Here is a 23,744-nt window from a genome sequence, read left to right as displayed (position 1 = left end):
TAGGATTTCAATATAGAATTGCCAAAAGAAAAGTAATTCGTTCCTTTTCATTTTGAAATGAATTGCTCAGCAAGCCAGCACATGTCTTGCTATGCTCCAGAAAAGTCCGGGGCTTTCCTAAATAAATTATCTACTGCATGTGAGATAAGTAGATGATTTTCTCTCATTAGCTGCCTTTTTAAATTTATTGCCACATTTTCACAATATCAATTCAAAAACCCTGGGCGATCGGACATGTATCACTAAGAGAAATTATGGTAAAAAGTCAGGGAGTGACCTTCTATTTTTCATAATAACCGAAGTGTAATAAAAGCCACATGTAAAATAAGCCTGGAAGAAGAGATTATCTGCAGTAACATATGTTCAGTGTTAGAAATTAGAAATCAATTGCAAAACACAGTAGGAGTATGTCATTTTAAGGAATGATAGCTGAAAAAAAAAAAAAGAAAAGAAAGAAAAGAAAAAGAAAAAGAAAAAAAAAGAAAGAAAAAGAAAAAGGAAATGACAGCTCATTATAGTCCTGTATTGAAGAAATAAAAATCCCTTCTGCTGTCTTGACTGACCATGGAACATGCCTTTTGTTTGCTATGGAAAAAGAGATGGCCTGGCCTCACATTTGGTACTCTGTATAGATGTGGCATAAATAGTTGTCATCATAAGTAGATCTGTAACCCAATATTTATTAGGTAGATTTACAGCCTCAAGATTATCTACCTTCAGTTATCATATGTTCAGACTATGACCTCATGGTTAGTTGTTTCCATGTAGAAGGTAACTAACTGATAGGATGAATCCCTCATAACCAGTAAAAAAAAAAGACTGCTGGGTATCCATTTAACATACATTTAATGAATACTCACTTTGTACAAGTTATCAATCTGGACACTGGAGGTTTAAGATGATTCAAACCTGGCCCCTGTTTTGGAGGCTACTACATTTCATTGAAAGGCATTGCTTTGTAACCAAATGATCAGGACAATAGGATAAATACCATAGAGAATGTACAACATTCTGCAGGAACACAGAGGAAGGAAGTGACTGTTTGGACAAGTCCAATAAAGCTTCACAGAAGTAATGACAGCTTAGGCCTCTCAAGTGTAAGCTGTGTTATAAGGACTATGGAAGGAGATGGAGGCATTGCCAACTGGGTGAATCCTGTGTAGGGCATCCAGAAACCACAGACAGGTGTATGGCATGCTTGGGGTACCCTGCTCCATAGATCTAGCTTGCTCAAGGGACATAGCAGAAGACAGGGCTGAAATGCTAAGTACAGCTCAGTTTGTGACAGGTTTAAGTGCCATCCCTAAGCCTGTAGCCTCTATCCTGCTCATCCTTTGGCCCTATTCTGATTTTCAACACTAGGGATAATGTTAAAAATGTGTAACAAGTAGTATGGCACAGATCAGATTGGTCAGAAGTCAGGGTGGGGGGGTGGTACCTGAGACCCTCTCCTATGTCAGGACCTTTCAGGTCCTGAAGCACAGTGTCTTTCAGGATTCCCAGGAATGGAACCAGACTATCAGGGAGGGACCAGGATGATAGCCATTTACCAACCAGGTTGGAAGTATTTTTTACGATTTTAAAAGCCCGTGCAGCTAAGGGTCTACACTGCGATCAGCCGATTCCTGAAGACAACTAGGGGGTTGTGCTTTAATTTCTCATCTCCTCTGCACCCCTGGACAAAAATGATTTCATGCCTCGAGAATGTCTTGAGTTAATTACTCTCTCCTCTCCCCACTGCAGAGCAAACTCTCTGAGAAGAAAAATTGATTAAAACTTTTACAGATGAAGTCCAAGGTCTTTACCCAGCCTGCCTGACATTTGTGATCTGGTCCCTGTTGTCTTTTTAGTCTTTAGTTCTCATCATCCTCTCAGGCACTTTCTCCCTGGTGCAGTTTGCATAATGCTACCAATGAGCTCAAGTGATGGGGTGGTTTAAATGTTTCCTCTAGCAGACTTCTGACCGATGGCTAGCTGGGAAGGCCCCACAGGCTAGCACAACCTTGCATGTGGTAGATGCTTCTGTTGAATGTCGATAGATTAGCCTGACATACCTTCTTAGGAGTGAAATTGGGTTTTTTATTTGCTTTTTTGTGTTTTTGTTGTTGTTGTTGTTGTTTATTTTCAAGTAGTGTCTTTGAATCAACAATAAGGCAGAGGCACAAACAGTGATTGGCACTTCAGATGATGAGTAGAGTCATTAATTGAAAGGTAGCTGAATAAATGAATGACAGATTTCATGTATGTTCAGGGTAGAACTTGTTACTGGGAGCTTTGTATCCACATCTTTAGTTATAGTGTAGTTTTAGTAGCTTATCCTAATATTGGCAGTGTTCCCATGTAACATTTATAAAATATAAATGAGATGTTAACTATAAGTGAAGTACCAAATGTAGAGTAGAGTACCAAGCAGTGTGCTCAGCACAGAGTTAAATTAAATGGAAATGGATTTTGCCCTCATGAAGCTTACAGTCTAGCAAGGGAACCAGGTAATAAATAAGTAAACTTTCTTCCATCTCTGCTTTTCATCTGCTGTTGTCATCTCTTGCCTGGACCAGAGCAATGGCTTCCACTCTGGTCTCTCTGCCTGTAGGCAAGTCCTTATACCCTCTCTACATGGCACCCAGAGAGAGCTTTAAAAATCGGGGTTTGTGTCTATCTTGTTTAATCCCATTCATGACTTCACATTACAATTAGGGTAAAATCCTGATTTCTTTCCATGATCTCCAAGGTCAAGTTTGATTGGGCCTCATCCTATCCTTCCAGCCATGAATCAGTCCACTGTGCCCCACCATTCCTCACTGTGATCCTCTGTGCCCTGCTGGTCTCACTGTGTCCACTAGCTTCAGCCACAGGGGCAGCCTTCTATTCCTTGCACCCCTAAACTCCTTCCTTTCTCAAAGGCTTTGTTGGTGGAAACCTAGAGCTGGCCACTTCCCATCTTTCAGATCCACCTAAAGTTGGTCCCTTCTACCCTTACCACTGTTATTCTTTATTGAAGAGTCCTTCTTGGAATTTAACAGAATTTGTAATTATCTCTAAATTTGTTGGGGGGAGTGGGGGAAAGTTGTCTGAAATTAAGACTTTCCTGTGCAGTTGAAAGCTGAGAGGAGAGGATTGGATCTTGAGATTCTCAATGCAGGCACCCTTTTCTGATTCTAAAGGGATACCTAATTAAATTACTTAGGTGTATAGTTCCCAAGTCTCTTCCAATCAGCAAAAGAATTCTCTCTACCAATTTTGGTCAGAATGAATACCTCTGCAAATAGATTGTGCTCCACTGTGAAGCAAACATTTTGAAAACCAGGGTGCATTAACAGAAGCATGTGTTGGGCTTAACCATACAGACAGTGAACCAAATTTGAATATATCCAGTCATTTAGAATAGGCCTCTCTTTGCAGACATGCTAAGGTGAGAAGTAAGCCTAATAGTAATTAAAAAAAAATAAAATTCTAAAAGAGGAGGACATTTTTAAAAAAATATTTATTTATTTATTTATTTATTTATTTATTTATTTCGAGAGAGAGAGAGAGAGAGAGAGCAGGGGAGGGGCAGAGATAGAGGGAGAGAGAGGGTCCCAAACATGGGGCTTGATCCCACAAACCATGACATCATGACCTGAGCTGAAATCAAGAGTCAGATGCTGATGTTTAAAGAACTGAGCCACCCAGGCACCCTGAGAAGGACATTTTTGAGTGTTAAAGAAAAAACTCTGGTTTAGGAACAATGTATGGTTAGAAAGTTAACTTGTAAGAGAAAGACTCTCAAGATATATGCCGAGAGCAGAAGCTGGTGGGGCAAACCAGAGACTAGGGGGACTAGAAGAGTAATGAGGAAGGACAGAAGGAAAGGGTTGGGGTAGGACAGAGAGAGAGAGAGAGAAGAGAGGGATGGAAAGAGGGGAGAGAGCAGTAAAAATCCAGAAGTACCAGGTCTTTCAAGGTTTAATCAAGGACAAAAGTACATGGCATTCGTCCTTGCTGATTCTTGATGGTGTTGAACGTAGGAGTAGTGATCCTGTCAACGGTTCATCATATGGTTACAAAAGGCAAGGTGGCAAGGTGATAGAGGGCCATCTGATTTCATTAGACAGACCATCTTTGTCTTGAAAATTACGATTCCCTTCCCTGTGATTCTCATTACTCAAAAGCCTCTGATTTCCTGTTCCAAGTCTCTTAGCAGTCATTTATGGAAGTTGTACTTCTGGCCAACAGAAATAGGTATTCTGGGGGGTGTTTTTTTTTCTCCTGGGATATACATATGTGCATCGCGATTTAGGAATGAAGGCACCAACATCCTCCTTATAAATTCTAAAATCTTTGAAAGAAAAATTGCAACCAGCCCTTTCCACTATAGACCGTTCACTGATTTTGCTGTTTGCCTGCAGTCTGCCATGAGTCCTGTTCTGCCTGCTGGGGTCCGACAGAGAAGCACTGCTTGGGCTGCAGAGACCCCCTCCAAGTGCTGAGGGAGGGCAGCTGTGACAGCAACTGTGGCCTTGGGTTCTACAACAAGCAGGGGATCTGCAGTGGTAAGTGCCCAGCTTTGCATGCCAGAGCATCTTTTTTTTTGTTTTGTTTTTCTTCCAGCATCCCTCATTTTATTCTAATTAGAACGTTTCTTTTACTCAACCAATATGAAAATGGCTGGTAACATTGGCAGTGTTTTAGTAGTTTACAAAACACTTTTTTTCTGAACTGATAGGATCACCTTTAACACCCTCACTCCTCAACAGCTTGTTAGGTTAGGGTGTTCATTCTAGCCTCATCCTCTGAGACTCAGGCTGCTTGCTCCAGACTCTCAGCTGTAGGGAGAGGAGCAAGGCTTCCTTCCTCCAATTTTGAAACTCCTCAACAGCACCAGACAGCCTTCCACATATGCATGTAAATAAAGACACTCTTAGACCAGCCCAAGGCAGACCCACCTCTGTGTTGGTGCCCCTGACTTAGCTGAAGCAGTTACTGTGTATTCTACCTTTAATGCCCATGGCATGACAGTAAGAGTTAACGTTTAATGCCCACGGCATGACATTAAGAGTTAACCTAGTGTTTCCTTCCAAGTGCTTTACAAACATTACCCACTGGGGAGCCTGGGTGGCTCAATTGGTTGAGCATCCAACTTTGGCTCGGGTCATGATCTCACCACTCGTAGGTTCCAGCCCTGCGTCCAGCTCTGGGATGACAGCTCAGAGCCTAGAGTCTGCTTTGAATTCTGTGTCCCTTTCTTGCTCTGCCCCTCCCTTGCTTGTGCTCTGTCTCTCTCTCTCTCAAGAATAAATAAAACATTAAAAAATTAAAAAAAATAAAACATTACCCACTGAGAGGCAGAAAGTATGGGGGGAAGAGCATGACCTTGGGCAGGTTACATAATCTCTCCATGTGTCAGTTTCCCTTTTGTAGAATGGAGATAGTAGCAGCTGTGGTAGACAGAATAATGGCCCTCAAAGATGTCTATATCCTAATAGCCAGAACTTGTCAATATGGCTGCCTTAAATGGCAGAAGGGATTCTGTAGGTGTGATTAAGTTAAGGATCTTGAGATGGGAGAGCTGATCCTGGATTATCCGGGTGAGCCAGTTAACTGTAAGGGTCCTTATAGGAGGGAGGCAGAAGGGTGGAAGTCTGAAAAGGAGATCTGAGACAGAAGCAGGAGTCAGGGCGATGCCAAATGGGGCAATGGGTATGCAGGCAGCCTCTAGACTTGGGGAAGAGACAAGGCAATGGATCTGCCCCTAGGGCTTCCAGCAGGAATGTGGTCCTGCTGATGCCTTGGCTTTAGGACTTCTGACCTCTAAAGCTGTAAGATAATAAATTTGTGTTGACTTAAGCCACTGAGTTTGTGGTAATTTGTCACAGCAGCAGCAGGAAACTAACACACACCCGGCTCAGAAGGCTATTGGGAGGACTGAGTTGATATAGGCAGGCATTTAGCACAGTGTCTGGCACAGATTAAGTGCTGTGTTTGGTGTCTGTTCCTCACAGCAGTTTCAGGAGATGGTTATTATTACCATCCTCATGTTCCAGAGGAGACAGAGAGGTTAAGAAACTCCCTTAAGGTCACATATCACTAATAAGGGGCAGAGTTGGGATTCAAGGTTAGGTCTTCTAGCTTTAGATTTTATTTGCCTCCCAACTGCTCTACTGGCTATAATGAGATACCTCCCTCTGCACCTCCCCTATTTTTCCCTACCTTCTCCTTCTCATTACTGTCTCCGGCTATCCTCTTCTTCCCCTTTCTCCCTGTCTTCCTGTCAGTCTTTAGATAAGCCGCTGCCCTGTGGACATTGCCAAGTCCACAGGTAGGCACCTGATAGTGAATGAAAGGTTTGAATTGAGTTTACTGTGATGGTCATACCTACAGGAAGGCTGTGATGCCATTTTTTTTTTTAACAAAGTCCCACTAAATCAATAAAAATGTACAGCCCATAAAACTTTCTTGAGTTATTGTCCTCGTTTTGTTTACTGAGCAGGGCAACAGCAAAAATGAGATGATCTTTGGGATTTGACAAATCCACTTGTCTTAGGAAAGAGAGATAGCCCCTGGCAGCTGCTTGCTTAAAGCTGTGCAGAGATCCATCAGCATCACTGGTGTGAAAAATCTCACTTGATGTGGACGAGTCACAGGTGGCTTTTGTGTAGCTTCAGGAGAGAACAAGGAAAGAAGGGCCAGGCTGCCGTTAGCCTGAGCATTTTAATCTTTTTCTGCCAGCATCACTTTCCTGCTCAATTAATCCAGATGCATTCTCTAAAGGTCAGCACATGTCAAATTTGCACAAATCCAAAGGCATTTAGCCTGTAAGTCCCCAAGGAAGCTGGCTACTGTCACTGATGAGGGGTGGTGACACTGACCTGCTACTGAGACGATATTATCTGGATCGAGAAAGCAACTTTTGCTGGGGAAACAGGTATTTAAAAGGAAGGCTTGAAAAAAAAAAAAGGAGGGATTAGTGTGAGCCTTGAGGTGGTGAGAGGTGGAAATCTACTTTGGCTAAGAAGTTGGATGAAGAAAGCCAGACCTCCTTACTGACAGAACAAATTAAAAAAGAAGACTACTGAACAAGTGGCTTAGGGAGGAAATACACATCTGGAATGCTATCTGTATACATTTTGAAACAAAGCATCAGAAAAAAAGAAGCCTTCCAGATAGGAGGATAGACCATTGCTGACATTAGTCAGCCAACCAGTCAATTAATCAACAGGTAATTACTGAATGCCTGCCATTTGCTTAGCATGATGCAAGACTTTGTGATACCATTGACATTGACCAACAGGCCTTTTGATAAAGACTGGAGTTTATACTTTTCATAAAATTCTTAGAGTTCTCCAAGTTTGTGTCAAATGCCTTCAGAAGTGTTTGTATAAATATTTTCCCAAACATCAGTGAACCAAGTCACTGATTGGTATCGGAATGTTAATTAAAACGTCTGATGCTGATAATGCTGACTTATTTCCAGTTCAGTTCAGTGCTATTCAAGATAAAGGCCAGCCAGTGTTGGTTTAATAATTTATAACCGAGCAGCCCATATCTGTAGAAATCTCAAAGTCAAGTGCTGAGAAAAATCCAGCACAACCTGTCATAAACGGTGGTATGCCCTGGCTGGAAGAATTTATAGCAACCAAGTTCATTGGTGGTTCATGCTTTGAGTTTTACAAATGTTAGATATAAAGGGTGGGGAAATTCAAAGGACAAAAACCTCCTCATTCTTTAGTCTTTTAAGTACTTATGCTATTACGAAGGGCTTTTCTGACTCTAGCTAACATAATAAATCAAAGTAAGTTCAGAGGTTTCTGTTAGCCATTCTCTCTCTCTTCCTTCCTCTTCTCCTTTGTCTCTCTTTCCTTCCTTTTATATTCATTTCCCTTCCTCACCAAGGCAACTATTTTAATTTTTTTTATCTCTTTGTTTTTATGGTGTCATGTAAAATGGATATTCTCTTGAGTATATATACCTTTTTTTCCCCCTTAAATGATCTTGTGTCATGAAGTTCAGGTTATCACTCAGCATTATGGTTTTCACTCAGCATTATGGTTTATGAGTCAGCCATGTTGCTATCTCATCTAGCCCTTTGCTTCTCACTCCTTGGTCTGCGTCCCCCATAGCTCACCCATCCACTGTCCATGAAGGACTCCCTACCTCCCTCCATCCCCATGCTATCACTAGAGAGCACCAGTGAAAAGCCTCAAACACTCCCTTTTATGAACCTGTGTGGAAGGTTCCTGGGGATGGGTAATCTGGGAGCAGAATTGTTTGTTTCTTATCTCTGCATATTCTTTATTAGACTAAGTAGTACCAGATAGCTTACCAGCTTCTATACTCTTCAGTGTGAAGGTTGTCTCATCTCCACATCCTTGCTACTGTTTGGCATTATCATCAAGCTTCAGATTTTTTTTTTCTTCTGGTTAATAGATATACTGGGACATCCCATTTTAATTTGCATTTTTCTGATTATTAATGAGTTTGAGAGTATCTTCAACTCCAATTGGACTGGGATCCCCACCCCCAAGGCCATTTTGACTTTAAGTCCTATATTAAATTGGATACCCCGGTAGGTGTACCTGCCAGCTATGTTATGGTTAGTTCAACGAATAATTATCTGGTTCTACTTCCACTATGAAAACAGAAAGTACAGAGTACTTTGAAATGTTGGAGTCAAGGAAACAGAACTCAGATGAGCAGCCAGAGAATGTGATTTCCATGTTAATACCAACTATGGACATTGTAAAGAATAGACTTCTCTGCTCCCTTTGCTCACTGCTGACTTTCTCTGGTGGGTTCCTCCCCCTTAGCTTGTGACCAATCCTGTAAGAGTTGTGGTCCTAATAGTCCCAGATGTCTTACCTGTGCCGAGAAGACAGTGTTGCATGATGGGAAATGCATTGCTGAATGCCCTGGTGGGTACTATGCTGAGGCCACTGGCAGCTGCAAAGGTAAGACATGGGTAATCATTATCATCATCAAAAAATATTTAGCGCATTTGACAATACTTGCTGCTCATTTGGGAATTTGTGTGTATGATGGGAAAATGTCAAATTAAAAGGAATAGCTTTTTCATTATAGAACCTGTGTGTATTTGGTGTGGGAGTGGGTGATGCGGGTGGGTACTAGAGGACTTGAGTGATTAAGTAAAGTACTTATGCATACCAATCACCTATTAGAGATCATTTGGTCCTTTTCAACGCCAAGAACATCTTTAAGATATTCATATAGTCTTTGTGTACTTACAAACCCTCACTAACTTAGGTTGTAGGTATGACAGAATCCTATCTTAGATGGCATTTACAAATACATGTATTGGCAACTATGACACGCCACAGAAAGTAAAATAAAAAACCAAGTTTGATGTCTTGTAAAGCTGACATCTGTATCTATTGAAAATTTGATCTTATATGCTATATGTATTATTTCTTTCAGATTCGTACAAATTTAACTATGAAACATTTCTATTTTAGACTTTATAAGTTTCTACTTATATATGCTTGACTTGTGTCTTTCCTTGCAGGCAACTCTGGGAACTTATTGCTGCCTGGGACACCTCGATTGCCCCTCTCCTCCCAAACAAACATAAATATTTTCACTTCTACCTATAGTGTGGGTTAGTGGCAGAATATTGAGATCTGCCCCACAGCCTTGACTTATCAACCTCCCTCCTGTCTGCCAACCTCTTTACTCACCCAGTGTTTATTCCTTTTCCGCAACATCCTGCCCCCAAGGGTCTCATCCACTTCCACACTCCCCTTTCCTGGCTCCTGCCCATTGTTCTCTGGAGTCTTTTAGTATCTCAATCGTGTCCCTTAGGACAGGCCATGGTAATATCTGTAAATTAGAGTCAGAGATGTCCCACTGTTACCACCCAGGACCACAGTAGCAAAGATGCATGCCTGACATTGTCATATGTAATGGTCAGGTTGTTTAATATAATTCTTACTTAAAACCTTGTAATGTCAGAAGTGTCTTAAATGACCAGTTAGTCCCACCTCACTGTGCATGTGCCAAGAAACCTAGGCCTGGAGAGACTCTGACTTGGCTAAGGGCATAGATGAGTTAGTGGACAAGTCAGCCAAAATTCCAGTGCTTCTAGCACTCAGACACGTAAACTTTCCACCCTTCCCTATTCAGGTTCAGGGTTTTAGGTTCAGATAGACCTAGGGCTAAATCCCAGCTCTGCTGCTAATTAGCTCTGTGATCTTCGGTAAATTTTTTAACTTCCCAAGACTTCAGTTTTCTCGTCTGCAAACCCTCAAAATTGCTATGAAGTTAAATGCAGCAATGTGTATAAAACACTTAACACAAACACTAAATAAAAGGTAGCTAATAAATAATAGAACATGGATGGATAAAGGGGCGTTGTGAGCAGTTCTGGTAATATAACCCTGTCTTCATACATGTCTCCCCTTGATTTGGTGTGACAGCTGAAAGGGATTAAGAGTGACCCAGGAGGGGCTTCCTCCCACATAAGGAGCCCAGGCAAGAAGGAGGCTCTTTAGTCCTGAGTCCCATGGTTCTCTCTCGCTCTCTTCCTCAGTTTGTCATCATTCATGTGCCAGCTGCTCCGGACCCACGGCCTCTCACTGCACAGCCTGCATCCAGCCCCAGGCTCTGCGCCAAGGCCGCTGCCTGTCCAGCTGTGGAGAAGGCTTCTACCCTGACCACGGGGTCTGCAGAGGTACTGTTGGTGTCATTTTCACTCTTAGGAGACTTTCCCATCATAAGGACAAAGATTTAAGTTACTTTTCAGTGCACTTTTCCCTATAGTGTATCTTACATGGCTATGCATACGTTATATGCTTTTTTTTTTTTTCATTGCCAAGGGATACTCTGAAAAACTCACATGGGAATATTTGTGATGACACCCAAAAGTTCATGATTTTTCAGGCCATCCTTGAGAAGACTGTCATTTCCCTTACTGTACGTTAAGATGAAACCAAACTCTTCCTCCTTCTTCCTGTTCTCTTAGAATTGCTAATGTTTTGGGTTTTTTGTTGTTGTTGTTGTTGTTGTTGTTTTAATTTTTTTTGCCTTCAGTTTGTTTTTCCCTGAAGAATTTTTTTTGTTAATGATATAGCCGAGCAAACTGAGTTAGTAGCAATGCCTCTGGCTGAGTGAAATGGAAACTCTTTAATAGCTGTTTGCCAAAAAGGCTTTGGGCTCATTGGGAGGGTGGGGTCATTGCCCTTTGAAACTATAACACTGGGAGCAAACACTTTAATTAAGTGAAATTAATGTATGTTTGCTTATATGGTAGGGCAGCTTGGAAAAGAGTTTGAGAATAGTTACCCAAAAAATGTATTTAAAATAGGGTAACTATAATAAATATTCTGCAAAAGAAAATTTAGAAAATCTTTTAAAGAACTCTTCTAGAATTAATTGTATCAAAGTTTAGTATATTAAAGAGCCCTTGTAAAGAGTTGATTATATCAAAATGTGGGCATGAAATAGTTCCAGTACTCTATCTGGCTCTGATTTCAACCTGTAGCCGAGGAAAATAAGAAACTATGATGGATTGTCAAATTCTTGTTACTCCTCCAAAGGGGACTGACTCTTCCTGGTCTAGAAAAGCAGCCTTTCCTCACATAAGTTCTAAGAAAAATCTGTTGCCTGGACACCTGTACGGTGGGTGATGGATGACACGGTAGACAATAACGTAACAACCATTTTTGCAAAAAATACAGCAGTGGCCTTTGTGTGGGTGCCTGTTAAAATCTTCAATAAAAAACTGAGGCCGTGATATTAAAACATCATTCAGTGAGTGTGTATCTGGAGAACCAAGCCAACATTGTCCAGTTTGCTGTTTTTTTCATACTCTAGCTTGACAGCCTTCACAAACCCGAGAGATGTGACCAGTTAACATTACCCTCACTGTGCCTCTCATGAATATTATCACTCTGTGCTGTGTATAGAACACTAGAAGGTAATTTTCTGATAAGATGTATCAGGTGAACTCTTCTAAGTAGTTTAGATTTAATTAGGGACTCCCCTTGGTTGCAGCATATATGTGACCCTTGGATTGTTTTCTGCATTTTATTCTTAATGGCAGCCTGTCATTCCTCTTGCCTCACTTGTGTGGGTCCAGAGCCCTCTCACTGTGCCCAGTGTAAGAAGCCTGATGAAGGACTGCAAGTTGAGCAGCTGTCTGGGGCGAACATCACCTCTGGCGTGTGCCTGTCCCAATGTAGAGCCCAGTTTTACTTGGAGAACACTGGACTTTGTGAAGGTGAGGAAGCATGATTTGAGGAAATGTTAGGTAGCTTCTGGCCTTTGCTCTGGAGAGATCCTGGGAGGTGGGACCAAAGCCAGAAGCCCTTTGTTTTCACATAAGAACTGTTCCAGGATACTTGTGGATGGAGAAGACCGACATGCAAAGGAGACCCCACTCATGTTCTCCTTCCCTTGGTGAATAATAGATGATCTTAAAAAGCTGGTTCCATTTACCCCACTGTCCCTAAAGTTACATTCTAAGAAGTTCCAGACAGGAATTATTTCAGAGACAGTATGAGTAGCTAAGAAAGGCCCAGTGCTCATGGTAGAATTCCATTTATTATTTCTTCCAATTTGCTACTCTGAATATGAATTGGCCCCTTCAGGGCAAAATCTGGACTTCTGTCAAAATTTAGAAGTGACTCCCGCCATTCCTTAGCATAGCATCTACAGAGAATTGATGCCATCTTGAATAATTTGACTCAATAGCTGGATCATCTATGAGTGGTTGAGCAGATGAAGGGGAGAGATGTGTAATTTTGGGGGGAGGTAGGGGAGGCCCCTCTCTGCTCTTACACAAAGTTGCCTTGCTGTTGGGTATATTTGACTCTCAAGCTACTTGAAAAAATCAATACTTATATTTTTCATTGTGAGCATAATGTATGTTCATTAAAGGAAACTTTGAATGTAGAAAGATAACCTGCCCACCATCTACCACCATCTACCACTTGGGTAATTACTTTCACCATTTTGCTGTAATATAGCCAAGTCTTTTCCTGTGCATAAGTTTGAGTTTTTATTTTTACCACATAACTGTTAAGCATGCTGCAGATTCAATTTTGTATCCTACAATATCCAATTTTACATTGGAAGTTACTCTCATATGGAAATGATGGATTTCAAGGTTAAGTTAAAAGATTTTAACACAGTGAGTCCTATGGAATGGTAGGAAGTATGTAGATTTGGAATACAGAGACCCCAGGCCAGACAATTAAGCTCTCTGACACTTTGCATTCACAGCATTAGAATAGGGATAACTATCTTTCACAGACTTTTTGCCAAGATCAAAGGAGGTTAGGAGTGTGAAAGTTCTTGGCAAATTGTAAAGCCCCATGCTCAACTGTAATAAATCTCAGTCCAAATACTCAGGTACTCAAGAACATTATAGAGGTAATCCCCTGCTCCCTGGGATGCACCAGGCTTCAGGGAAGTTACACAGTGCCCAGAAATTAGGGGAAGGGTCTTTACTCTCTAAATACACTGATTCCTACTCACGTATGCATTGCCTAAACTCTCTGTGGTCCTTTAAACTCTCATGGTTCTGTTTCCACAACCACTTCTGAAATACAGGAATCTTTATCACTAAGAGTCCCAGTGCCTTCCCAAGGCACACACCATACAGCCTTCCCCTCTGATCCTGGGAGAAATAAAGAAGAAATCTTCCCAGGCTACTCAGCATAGTTAGCCTCTTCCTATAATTTTGGACACTATATTAAAAGTGAAAAATAGGGAATTTGAAGAGGGATCAGAAAAGAGAAACAAAAATTAACATTTGTAAAGTTAAGTCGTAAATAAATATTGGAGTGACCAGGGTTATTCAGCCAGAATATAATGCTACTGTTGATTTGGTACACACCATGAACCACACGCTAAGTGAAGTGCCTTACTTGTTGTTCACATAGCTGTGGTGCCTTATGGGGTCAGGGGGACAACTGTATTAGAGGAGAAGAAATGGAGGCTTCCAGAAGTTAAGGCTATAGCTTGTTCAAAGTCATGTAGCCAACATAGAGGAGAGTCCAGTGGATTCTAAGTCAGCCTGACTCCAGTATCTATGCCCTAAACCTGGGGGCTACCGTGTTATGGTTGCTGAAGAGGCAAAAGCACAGCATAGTAAAATGCTGCAGGATTTAAGGAAGCATCCTTGACAAAGGGGAGTTTTCTGGGAATCCCTTTATACAGACACCTTTTTTAAAAGGATTAGAGTCTAATCCTTGTAGAGTGGTTTAATTGTGGCCCCATGTGAAAGGTCTAGATTGACCTCTATAGTCCCTTGTACCCCGTGATTTTATGCTAGTTAACATAATATTATTAGGTATCACATATATAGCTATCTACTCACATTTATTACCAAATCCTTGCGCAATCTCTGCTAGGTAGATTGTTGTACTCAATTTATAAGTGATGGGAATGTGGCAGAAAAAGGTTAATTGAGTTGCCCAAGATCCCATTGGGAAACTTGAGTGCAACCACCAATTGTTTCCAACCCTATCTGAGTATTAAGTGTGTTGACTGATGTGTTTCCTGTCACTCATCTCATATCTTTGGAAACCTTTTTGCCTCCTCCCAGTCTGTTCCATTGTCGATTCTGCCGAAGTGTTGTCTATGAAGTCAGGCTTGAGAGCCCTATGAGATTGCACTGGGCTCTCCTTCTCGCACATTCCCAGAAATGCCCTTGCTTCTGTGCAGAACATTTCAAAGGGTTGGAGTTTTTTTGTGGCTGTACCATTGAGAGTTTATTTTGCAGCACTTTTGATCTCAAGTGCCTTTCTATAAAGAAGAGAAAAACAACTATTTTCTGGAACTCTCCCTCTTCCTCTCTCTGAGACTGCAGTACAGAGTGATTAGAATATTACTGCAGCTAATGAAAGCGAGAAGCAGATGCATTATAGGAAGAAGCAATTTACTTAGAGTCTGAAGTGGTGTCAGAAGTTATCATGAAAGTTTCTACTCAGAGCTACATGACAAACCCAGGAATTATCTTGTGGAAGATGAAACAAAACTACTTGAGATATTTGACTAACATCCAAGACTATGATTGAAGGACGAAAAAATACAAAATTAACAAACAGTGACCAAAGAGAACCTTGTTGATGAGTAGCTCAAGGGCAGTCTGTTTTTATTCATTCCTTTTACGGATTTCTATTGAGTGGGCCCTGGGTGGCAGGCATTGTCTGGGCATTGTCTGGGCACTGGAGGTACACTCAAGAATGAGTCCGACAAAATCCCTACTGTTGTGGAATTTATATTCTAGTGAGAGAAACAGGTAATAATGAAATGAATAACAACAGTAGCAACAAAACCCACGTCAGGTACTTGGGTAGTGGTCTGTGCTGTGAAGCCCACAGCGGGATAAGAGAGGGGGAGAAAGAGTTGGGCTGATGTGCGTTCCAAAGCAGAAATACTTTGGTGAGCTGGGGACGGCCACCTGCATGTGTTTGTCCTGTGATTTTGGCTCATGCTCAAAAATGAACTTGGGTACTTTAGAAGATGGAGCTTTGACGTTAATGCTTTTTTTTTTTTTTTTCCATATAGCCTCTGTGTTTGCAAAATGTGGCTAGAATTGCTGGTACAAAAGACCGTCTGTTACTAATTGTGAAAGACAATGTGGAGGCATTTTCAGTAGTCAACCCAAACTGTGCATGTTGGTTGAATATTAACATTTAGTATTAACATTTAGTACTTAGTATTAACTCAAAGAAGGATTTCAGTAATGTTATCCAGAGTTCATTTCACCTATTTAACTGATTCTGTCAGCATTGACAGATTCTAGTTCATTTAAAAAACCCAGGAAATACCCATCAGCTCCCTTGCACAAATAAAATAATAAAAACTCAATTCCTCCAAAACTTTCAAACATCAAAAAACTATACTTTACTTTTTTTTTTCTTTTCAAATTTTTATTTAAATTCTAGTTACTTAACATACAGTGCAGTGTTGGTTTCAGGAGAATTCAGTGATTCATCACTTACATATAATACCCAGTGCTCATCACAATCTAGTGCCTCCTTAGTTTCCATCACCCATCCTAGCCCATCTCCCACCCACCTCCCTCTGTCAACCCTCAGTTTGTTCTCTATCTTTAAGAGTCTCTTATGGTTTATTTCCCTCTCTCTTCCCCCCACCCCTCCATATGTTCATCTGTTTTGTTTCTTAAATTCCACATAAAAGTGAAATAATATTATCCCTTACTTTTTTATTCATCTATCCTAATTGGTTTTCCAGGCCTCCGTGAGTTCCATGAATCCATATGAAGTCCCCAGGGTAGAGGTGGGTAGGAGGTTGCTATGTTGTACAATTCCAGGAGTGCCATTCTTATGGTAATTCCCAAGACGGATACCTCCTGGGGGCATTTAGTGACTGTGCAGCCCGTGGTGGATGGACAGGACAAAGGACCTGGAGCTCTTGTCACTGGGACGCTTTTCCTCTTTCCTACGAATGTTCCTAGGATCAGGCAGATCTCTAAATTCCTTTTCAGATTTTCCTTCCATTCTTGTTGAGATGTTTTGTTTTGTTTTTTCTTTCTTTTAAAGGGTTCAGCTATTTTGAAACCTTAGCTTTTAGTTGCAGTCTGTCTACATCAGAGCTTTTCATAAGAATCTGTTGGGAATCTTGTGAAAATGTGGATTCAGATTTAGTAGATCTGGGATAAGGCTAATGCTCCTGGTCCAGGGACTATAGTTGAGTAAGCAAGCCTCTAATTTAAGAAGGGCAAGTATATCATTTTATCATTGGTATCCTTCTTTCTAACTAAAGCAGTTTAATTTTTTTTTTTTAATTTTTATTTATTTGTGTGTGAGAGAGAGAGAGAGAGAGACAGAGTGTGAGCTGGGGAGGGGCATAGAGAAGGAGACACAGAATCTGAAGCAGGCTCCAGGCTGTCAGCACAGAGCCTGACAAGGGCTCAAGCTCACAAACCGCGAGATCCTGACCTGAGCCAAAGTCAGCCGCTTAACCGACTGAGCCACCCATGCGCCCCTTGCCTGGGATATTTTAAAATGCTATTCGCTGTTTATCTTAAGTTGAGATTTAACTAGGTATCTTTTATTTTATCTGTAAATCCTACTTATAACCCTTCAATCTTGAGATAACCTCTTTTAATCTTTTGGCATATTTTCTTACAGTTATTTATACGCATACTTGTGTGTATACACACACACACACACACACACACACACACACCATTTCATGGCTTACAAGTTCCTTACAACCAATTATTTTATTAGAAATTTTGTGAGTTTACATTTACTCCCATTTTATAGACGAAGAAAGGAAGACTTAGAAGGAATTAACTAACGAATGATTTAGCAATGGTGGATCCTAGGCTTTAATACAGGCCATGGTTGCTCAGGAAATGTTCCCTTCCGAGCCTGTATCCTTTGTTCTTCATTTCACACTAGAGCCTTACAATTTAATTTCAGGCCAGGCCATCTCAATTAATGATGCAGCTCTATCACCATGTCAACAGCTTGGCAATGGTGACCAGGACTGGAGCCGAACATAGTCAGGGTGATTAGATTAGCCATGTAATTGCCCCAATTCTGTGGCAAATGAATGATGGATTCTTTCAGTTCCCACACAATTCAGCAAGAGGGTCCAAGATGATCTGATTTTGAGAGAATTGCAAGTTTTTAAAAGTGAACTCTGTACTGCAATAATGAATTTTACTTACATGTCTTCTGATGTAGTATGTCGGTGGGCACACTGCTTTAACAAGGAATGGGCAGGTAGCAACCATCCCAGTGGCCCCCATTCCTGCATTGGCATCCTTCTCATTCTACTTAGAATAATCATGGAGCTCTAGTCAGGTTAAACATAGGAGAAATTTTATTTTATTTTATTAAAATTTTTTTTTTAACATTTGTTCATTTTTGAGAGACAGAGAAAGACAGAGTGTGAGTGGGGGAGGGACAGAGAGAGAGGGAGACACAGAATCCGAAGAGGCTCCAGGCTCTGAGCTGTCAGCACAGAGCCCGACATGGTGCTCGAATTCATGGACCGCGAGATCATGACATGAGCTGAAGTCGGACACTTAACTGACTGAGCCGCCCAGGTGCCCCAGGGAAGTTTTAGCAACCAAATCTTTCCAGGTCTTCTTTTTCAGTCTTGAAGATAGTATTGTCTCCTTAGGCTGGGTCTTACTGCAGGAAGCACATGTCAATACAGGTTTGGTATCAATTTAAAAAAATTTTTTTTCCTCTAGTTTTATTGAGATGTAATTGGCATAGAACATTTTGTTAGTTTAAGATGTACAGCATCATGATTCACCACTTAGCAACTTTCAAATATACAATATTGTTTTAACTGTAGTCACCATTCTGCACATTATATCTCCAGAACTTATTTATCTTATATCTGGAAGTTTACACCTTTTGAGCATCGTCACCCATTTCCTTCCTGGCAACGATCAGTTTGTTCTCTGTACCTTTATTGTTCAGCCAGCCCTAGCCATTGAGTGTTTTTCAAACCCTTTGTGGTTGTCTATGCCATTTTCTTTGTTCTTAGTGGCCTCTAGATGTTGAGGGTGTGCTACGTAAGATTTGTTAGTGTCCCAAAGGGGAGGATCTCAGCAGCCAAGATGATGGCTGATCAACACTAGAGCCTCAAGTAGCAGCTTTTAAATCATGCAAATATACCTCTTTGAAGGGAACACTGGGGGATGGGTATTTCAGTCTGCTTCCTCTGCATTGAGCCATGGGGTGATAGCCAGCCAGTTAAGAACTGTTTCTTTGTTTGCTATAGTCCCATTGAACCAGTGAACTCTAATCTCACTTACCACCAGAGCCAGGTTGTCAAGGGGGTGCCAAGCATGTGCGTAAGTGCCTTCCAGGAAGACACAAATGACCTGGAAGGAGGCAGAGGTAAAGCACAAATATGGTGTCCACCTCCCAGGTCTACTAGGAGGCTCGCAGTCAGTAGGCCTCTATGCATGTGTTAAATTAGAAGCCTGACCCTTAGCCAACAATTTTTAAGGTATGCAAATAGGTCTCTTTCTGGGAAAGGCAGGGAGAATGGGCTTTTTTGACTTCCAGTCTCTGTACTGAGCCCTGGGGGAATAACTGCCACCAATTTTTGTGGGCGCATTAAGAAATACTTCTTTACTTGCTATATAGTCTTATGGGTTTTGTGGATTCAAGCCCGTTTGGCTTTCAGAGCTAGGGTTTTGGGGACCCATCCCATAAGCGGACTCTTAAAAGCTGGGGCATCACATGTTGACTCTAAACCCTTCATTCTTCAGGGAGAAAACTGGAAGTTCCTTCCTGATTGTATGGTGCTGTGCAGGGGGGTGGAGTTTATGGCAAGAGTGTCCCAGCCTTTCCTGCCTGTTTCCATACAGGTTTTTTCTCATTTGCCTGATATTTAGGAGTCCCTCAACTAGTTTCTGAATTTCTTTCAGAGGGAATTGTTCCAGGTGTCACTGTAGATTTGGTGTGAGTTGGAAGTGAGTTCAGGAGCCTCCCATGTCACCATCTTGGACTGGAACACCATTTTTTTTTCTTTTTAAATAGGAAATTCACCAATTATTTTGGTCAGTTAATTAACATGCTTTAGGTGAATCGGAAGAAAAAGTACATTGTTTGTATTTCGATCTATTTAGTTGTTGCTAAGTTTCACCAAAGGCCTTAAGGCAAAGAGCTTTAATTAAAGAAATAAATGGGCAGGAGTCTGCCTGCTCCGCTTAAGAGTATGTTATTATTTATGAAGTTGGGATTCCCTTGCATTAATTGAATAAAATACATGGCATCTATATTAAGCAACACTCTTTAATGTAGTCCCCAGAGTGCTGACATAAGCTATATAAATGCATGCCTTCTGGTAATGTTCAATCTTTTTCACTTTCCCCTTCTAGTTTTTATAGCATGGGTGTGCTCAACTTTGGGGATAGAAAGATGAAAAAGATATAGACCATGCCTTAAGGACCACATGATCAAGTAAGGGAGAATGACATCTGAACAAGGAATTAAAAGAACGTGATACACATTCTGTTGTAGGGGCCAAGGGCAGGCTGCCCTAAGATGGGCCACTTTGGCATAAAGACTGTTTTCAGTTAAAAAGCAATCAAAACCCAGCAGATTCAGGAAAATCTCTTTACATTCCCCATGCCTGCCTAAAAAGAATTTAGATAGAGGACCTGCTCCAGGAAGAGAGCTATGACCATAGATAACTACATTATGATATAAATTGGGTATGATAGACAGGGAAGAACCTAGCAAGATCTATTTGATCAAAGTCCTTGTATGTCCCATTGTTTCTGAGTGGCCCAGCAAACATTGGTTTACCTAACATTTACTGTCTTTAATCTTCCTGAGGATTGTATGTCTTCTCTTTGAGCTCTCAGACCCCTAACCCCTCTCCTTAGTTTAAGATAACATATACACTTCATTTTGCATGTCTTTGGAATTCCAGTGTCTGTATGGATTCCCCGTACATACACTATTAAATTTGATTTTCTCTTGTTATTCTGTCTCATGTCAGTTTGATTCTTAGGCCAGCTAGAAGGACCTTGAGGGGACAGGAAATTTCTTGCTCCCCAACTGTAATGGCAGTAGGCACAAGTTCACAAGTAGCCCGCCCTTGGCCCCTACAACAGCATGTACCATGTTCTTTTAATTGCTTGTTCAGATGTCAGTCTCCCTTACTTGATCGTGCTTTTCTTAAGGCATGATCTATATCTTTTTCATCTTTCTATCCCCAAAAGAGCATAGAGGAGACTGACTCTGTCTGGGAGAGAGAAAGTATGAGAAAAGATTTGCAGAGAGAAAACTACATCATCAGCCTGTTGGAGAATTAGTAGTTCACCAGGGAAGAAGGTGGGAAAGAGCATTCCAGGTCAAGGAAACAGCAGGTGCAAAGGCATGACTTATTTGGAGAAGTACGATGCATTTGGTATTCCCGCAGTATAAAGCCGAAAGTGGAGACATAGGGATGAGTCACATCATGAAGTGCTTTATGTGCTACGCTAAGGAGTTTAGAATTGACACTCTGGGTACTGGAGAACTTTTAAAATATTTTAAATAGGGGAATCATCTGGTCAGTTTGCATTTTATAAAAATCAATCCCTTACTTGTGCAACAGGTAAATGCGGAGAAACAATGGGACTGGTTAGGAAGCTGCTGCACTAATCCACTTCATGAATGATATTGAAGGTCTGCACCAAAGGGTCATGGGGATGGTTAAGCTGGGATAGATTTGACATAGTTTATGATATTTGACAGAGTCTTGGATGGGTTGTGGTGATGGAAAAGTAAAAGTCTAAGGTTTTCAGCATGGGTGTCTTGGTGTATGGTGGGACTGCCAAGTGAGGCAGGGAATAAAAAAGAAAGACAATGTGGTGGGTTGGTTGTAAAATTGGGGGTGGATAATAGCTGCAATTTTGGGCAGAAGGAATGTGATGCCATAATTTGCATTAAGTCTATATGGGCTGAGCTTGGAAGTGGATGATGAGTAGTATTTTGAAAATAAGGAATATGAGACACCAGTGAAGCACCAAGTTAGAGATATCCCTCAGGCAGATTTATGTAATTGGAGTTCAGAGTAAAGGCCAGAGATGTGCACATAAATTTGGGACTCACCAGCATGGAGGTCATCATTAAAGCCATGAATAAGTTTTCTTAGAGTGAGAAGAAGGGCAGAGGTTGCCGTTTTGGGAAGCTCCAGTATCCTGACGTAAACAGAGAAAGGCTGAGGGGAAATGATCAGAGAGATGGGAGAATTAGAAGAATGTGTTGCCAGTGTTTCCATCTACCTATCCACCCACTGGCTCACCTACTTACCCACCCATTCAATCAGCAGGAATTCATTGATTGGGAACTTAGGACACGCCAGGGACAGGGACTATGATCAGTACTACAGTACTACTATGATCAGAGATGAAAAAAATATGATGTTTACTCTTAAGTGGTTCTTAATCTAGTGGGAGAGTGGGGAGGAATGGAGGGATAAGTTAAATCAGCTCATTTTAAAAAAGGGAAGAAGAAAGAGAAGAAGAGGATGGTGAGGGAAAGGAGGAGATTGATTTTATTTGACTTAATTCATTTCAGTTTTCATCCCTTGTCACAGGACTCCTACTGTATTTCCTAGAGGATTTTTGATATTTACATCATAATTCAAGAGAAGTCTACCTCAAAAATTGTTTTTGACATGAAAAGCCAGGAAATTTTATATGATATAAAATTAGGGATGCTGAACCACTTTTTATATCACTGAAAAGAAAAAAAGTAGTATGTTTGTTGTTTGAAATTTAAATAGGGGATAGGGTAGAATAGAATAAGAGAGTAGAATATAACAGAACAAAAATTGATATGTTTTAATTGTTTTAGGTAATATTTTTCTGGAGTCCGGTTCAGTGGACTTTACAATCATCTAAGGACAGTTTTAATGCCAACACTTTTAGTGCTTAAGCTGCTCAGTTATGCTTTTTCAGAAATATACTTAGCCATCAACTGGAAAGTCACTCTCTAAAAATGTAGTAGTACGTGGGGAAATTATTCATAGAACTTCTTTCAAGTCTTTTCCATATATGCCCTATAATGGAGTTAGTCTTCCTTGAAGGATCTTAGACTTCAAACCAGAACTCCTGCTATGAAAGCAGATTCCATAGAATGATAGAGCCTCATTAAAGTCACTGAAAGAGTATAGACATTTCCCAAACTGGTGCAGAATTGAAATTTTGTGAGATTGTTTTAAAGGTACAAATGCCTGTACTTACAGAAACAGAGCATTGTAAAGGAAAAAAAAAAATCCTTTGACAGGGTGGCCACCCAGTATGTCCTTTTCCCTCTGTGCCCCTCGGCAACTAACAGGCTCATTATCCATTTGGTTATTAAACATTTCCAATGACCCCAGCTCTAAGGTTTGATGTGGTGATATTTAAATTTCTAAAATCTAGTGGGTGACAAAGGGACTTTCTTGTGGAATTCTTGGCCCATCAATCTTTCAACTTATTTGTCCTCTTTGCTTTCCTGTTTTATGAATTCAAAAATAACCTTTACTTACATTGAGCCAGGTTATCACATTGACTTTGTGACCAAATGGAATGAAATAAAATATGTTGTGTGCTCACAGGCATTAATTCATATTCCCTAGTTTTCAGTTCCACAATGATATGCTTTGATTTCCTATTTATTAGGGAGGTATAAGAAGAAGAGCTAGGGATCTTAGCAATCTTGTAAAGTCTAATATAAACATATTGGTATTGTCGTAGGTATATTTAAATATGTGGAAGTATGTTGCTTCCCCAAATCATCCTGGAAAGCTTTATGTTGACAGTATAATTTAGCTGATTTTTGAAATATTGCCACCTGACTTTTGATTACATGCCGCTTCGTTCATTTGTGTTAAACGTGTCTTGCATAATGGGCTAATGTGTACCCTTCCTTTTAATATTTGCTTACCTATTCTTTTTTTGTTTTTTGAAAAGGAAATATTTTCTCAGTGATTTTGAAAGTGCTGGGGGGAAAATTCTTACTGTGATTTGTGCTAATAGAGTTGTTTACAAGGCAATATAAGAAAGGAAATTATTTTAAAAATTGGAGCTCTAGCTCTGTTTTTCATATTGTAGTAAATACTGTTGAATAGGTATAAAGTTCTGCAGTATACCCAGAGATGAGAGTCAAATATTTATTAACCAGTAAATCAAGGTACTGCCGAATCCAAATAGATATTGGTCTTAGTTCAGGAGCAGGGTCCTGGAAGCCTCCTGGTGGAGGTGTTAAACCTTTTAGGTGTTGGTTTACAGATAGGGCAGGATATTAGCGTGGGGTCAAGGCTGC

The 23,744-nt window shown here is 40.7% G+C and overlaps 1 protein-coding gene across 1 annotated transcript in view; it reads left to right on the top strand.

Moving 5' to 3' along the window:
- Nucleotides 1–23,744, top strand: part of FRAS1 (Fraser extracellular matrix complex subunit 1) — a 429,797-nt gene that overhangs the window by 213,267 nt on the left and 192,786 nt on the right. Inside the window, exons 15-18 of the mRNA XM_019466685.2 lie at nt 4,389–4,532; nt 8,787–8,927; nt 10,523–10,663; nt 12,035–12,211. Of these exons, the coding sequence (XP_019322230.2) occupies nt 4,389–4,532; nt 8,787–8,927; nt 10,523–10,663; nt 12,035–12,211 (603 nt within the window). The remainder of the gene's footprint in view (nt 1–4,388; nt 4,533–8,786; nt 8,928–10,522; nt 10,664–12,034; nt 12,212–23,744) is intronic.

The sequence above is a fragment of the Panthera pardus genome, unplaced genomic scaffold, assembly GCF_024362965.1.
Source record: "Panthera pardus isolate Hobbes unplaced genomic scaffold, ASM2436296v1 HiC_scaffold_13, whole genome shotgun sequence".
Classification (NCBI taxonomy): domain Eukaryota; kingdom Metazoa; phylum Chordata; class Mammalia; order Carnivora; family Felidae; genus Panthera; species Panthera pardus.
Note: the sequence above shows the minus strand (reverse complement) of the source record. Positions and strands in the feature narration are given on the sequence as shown.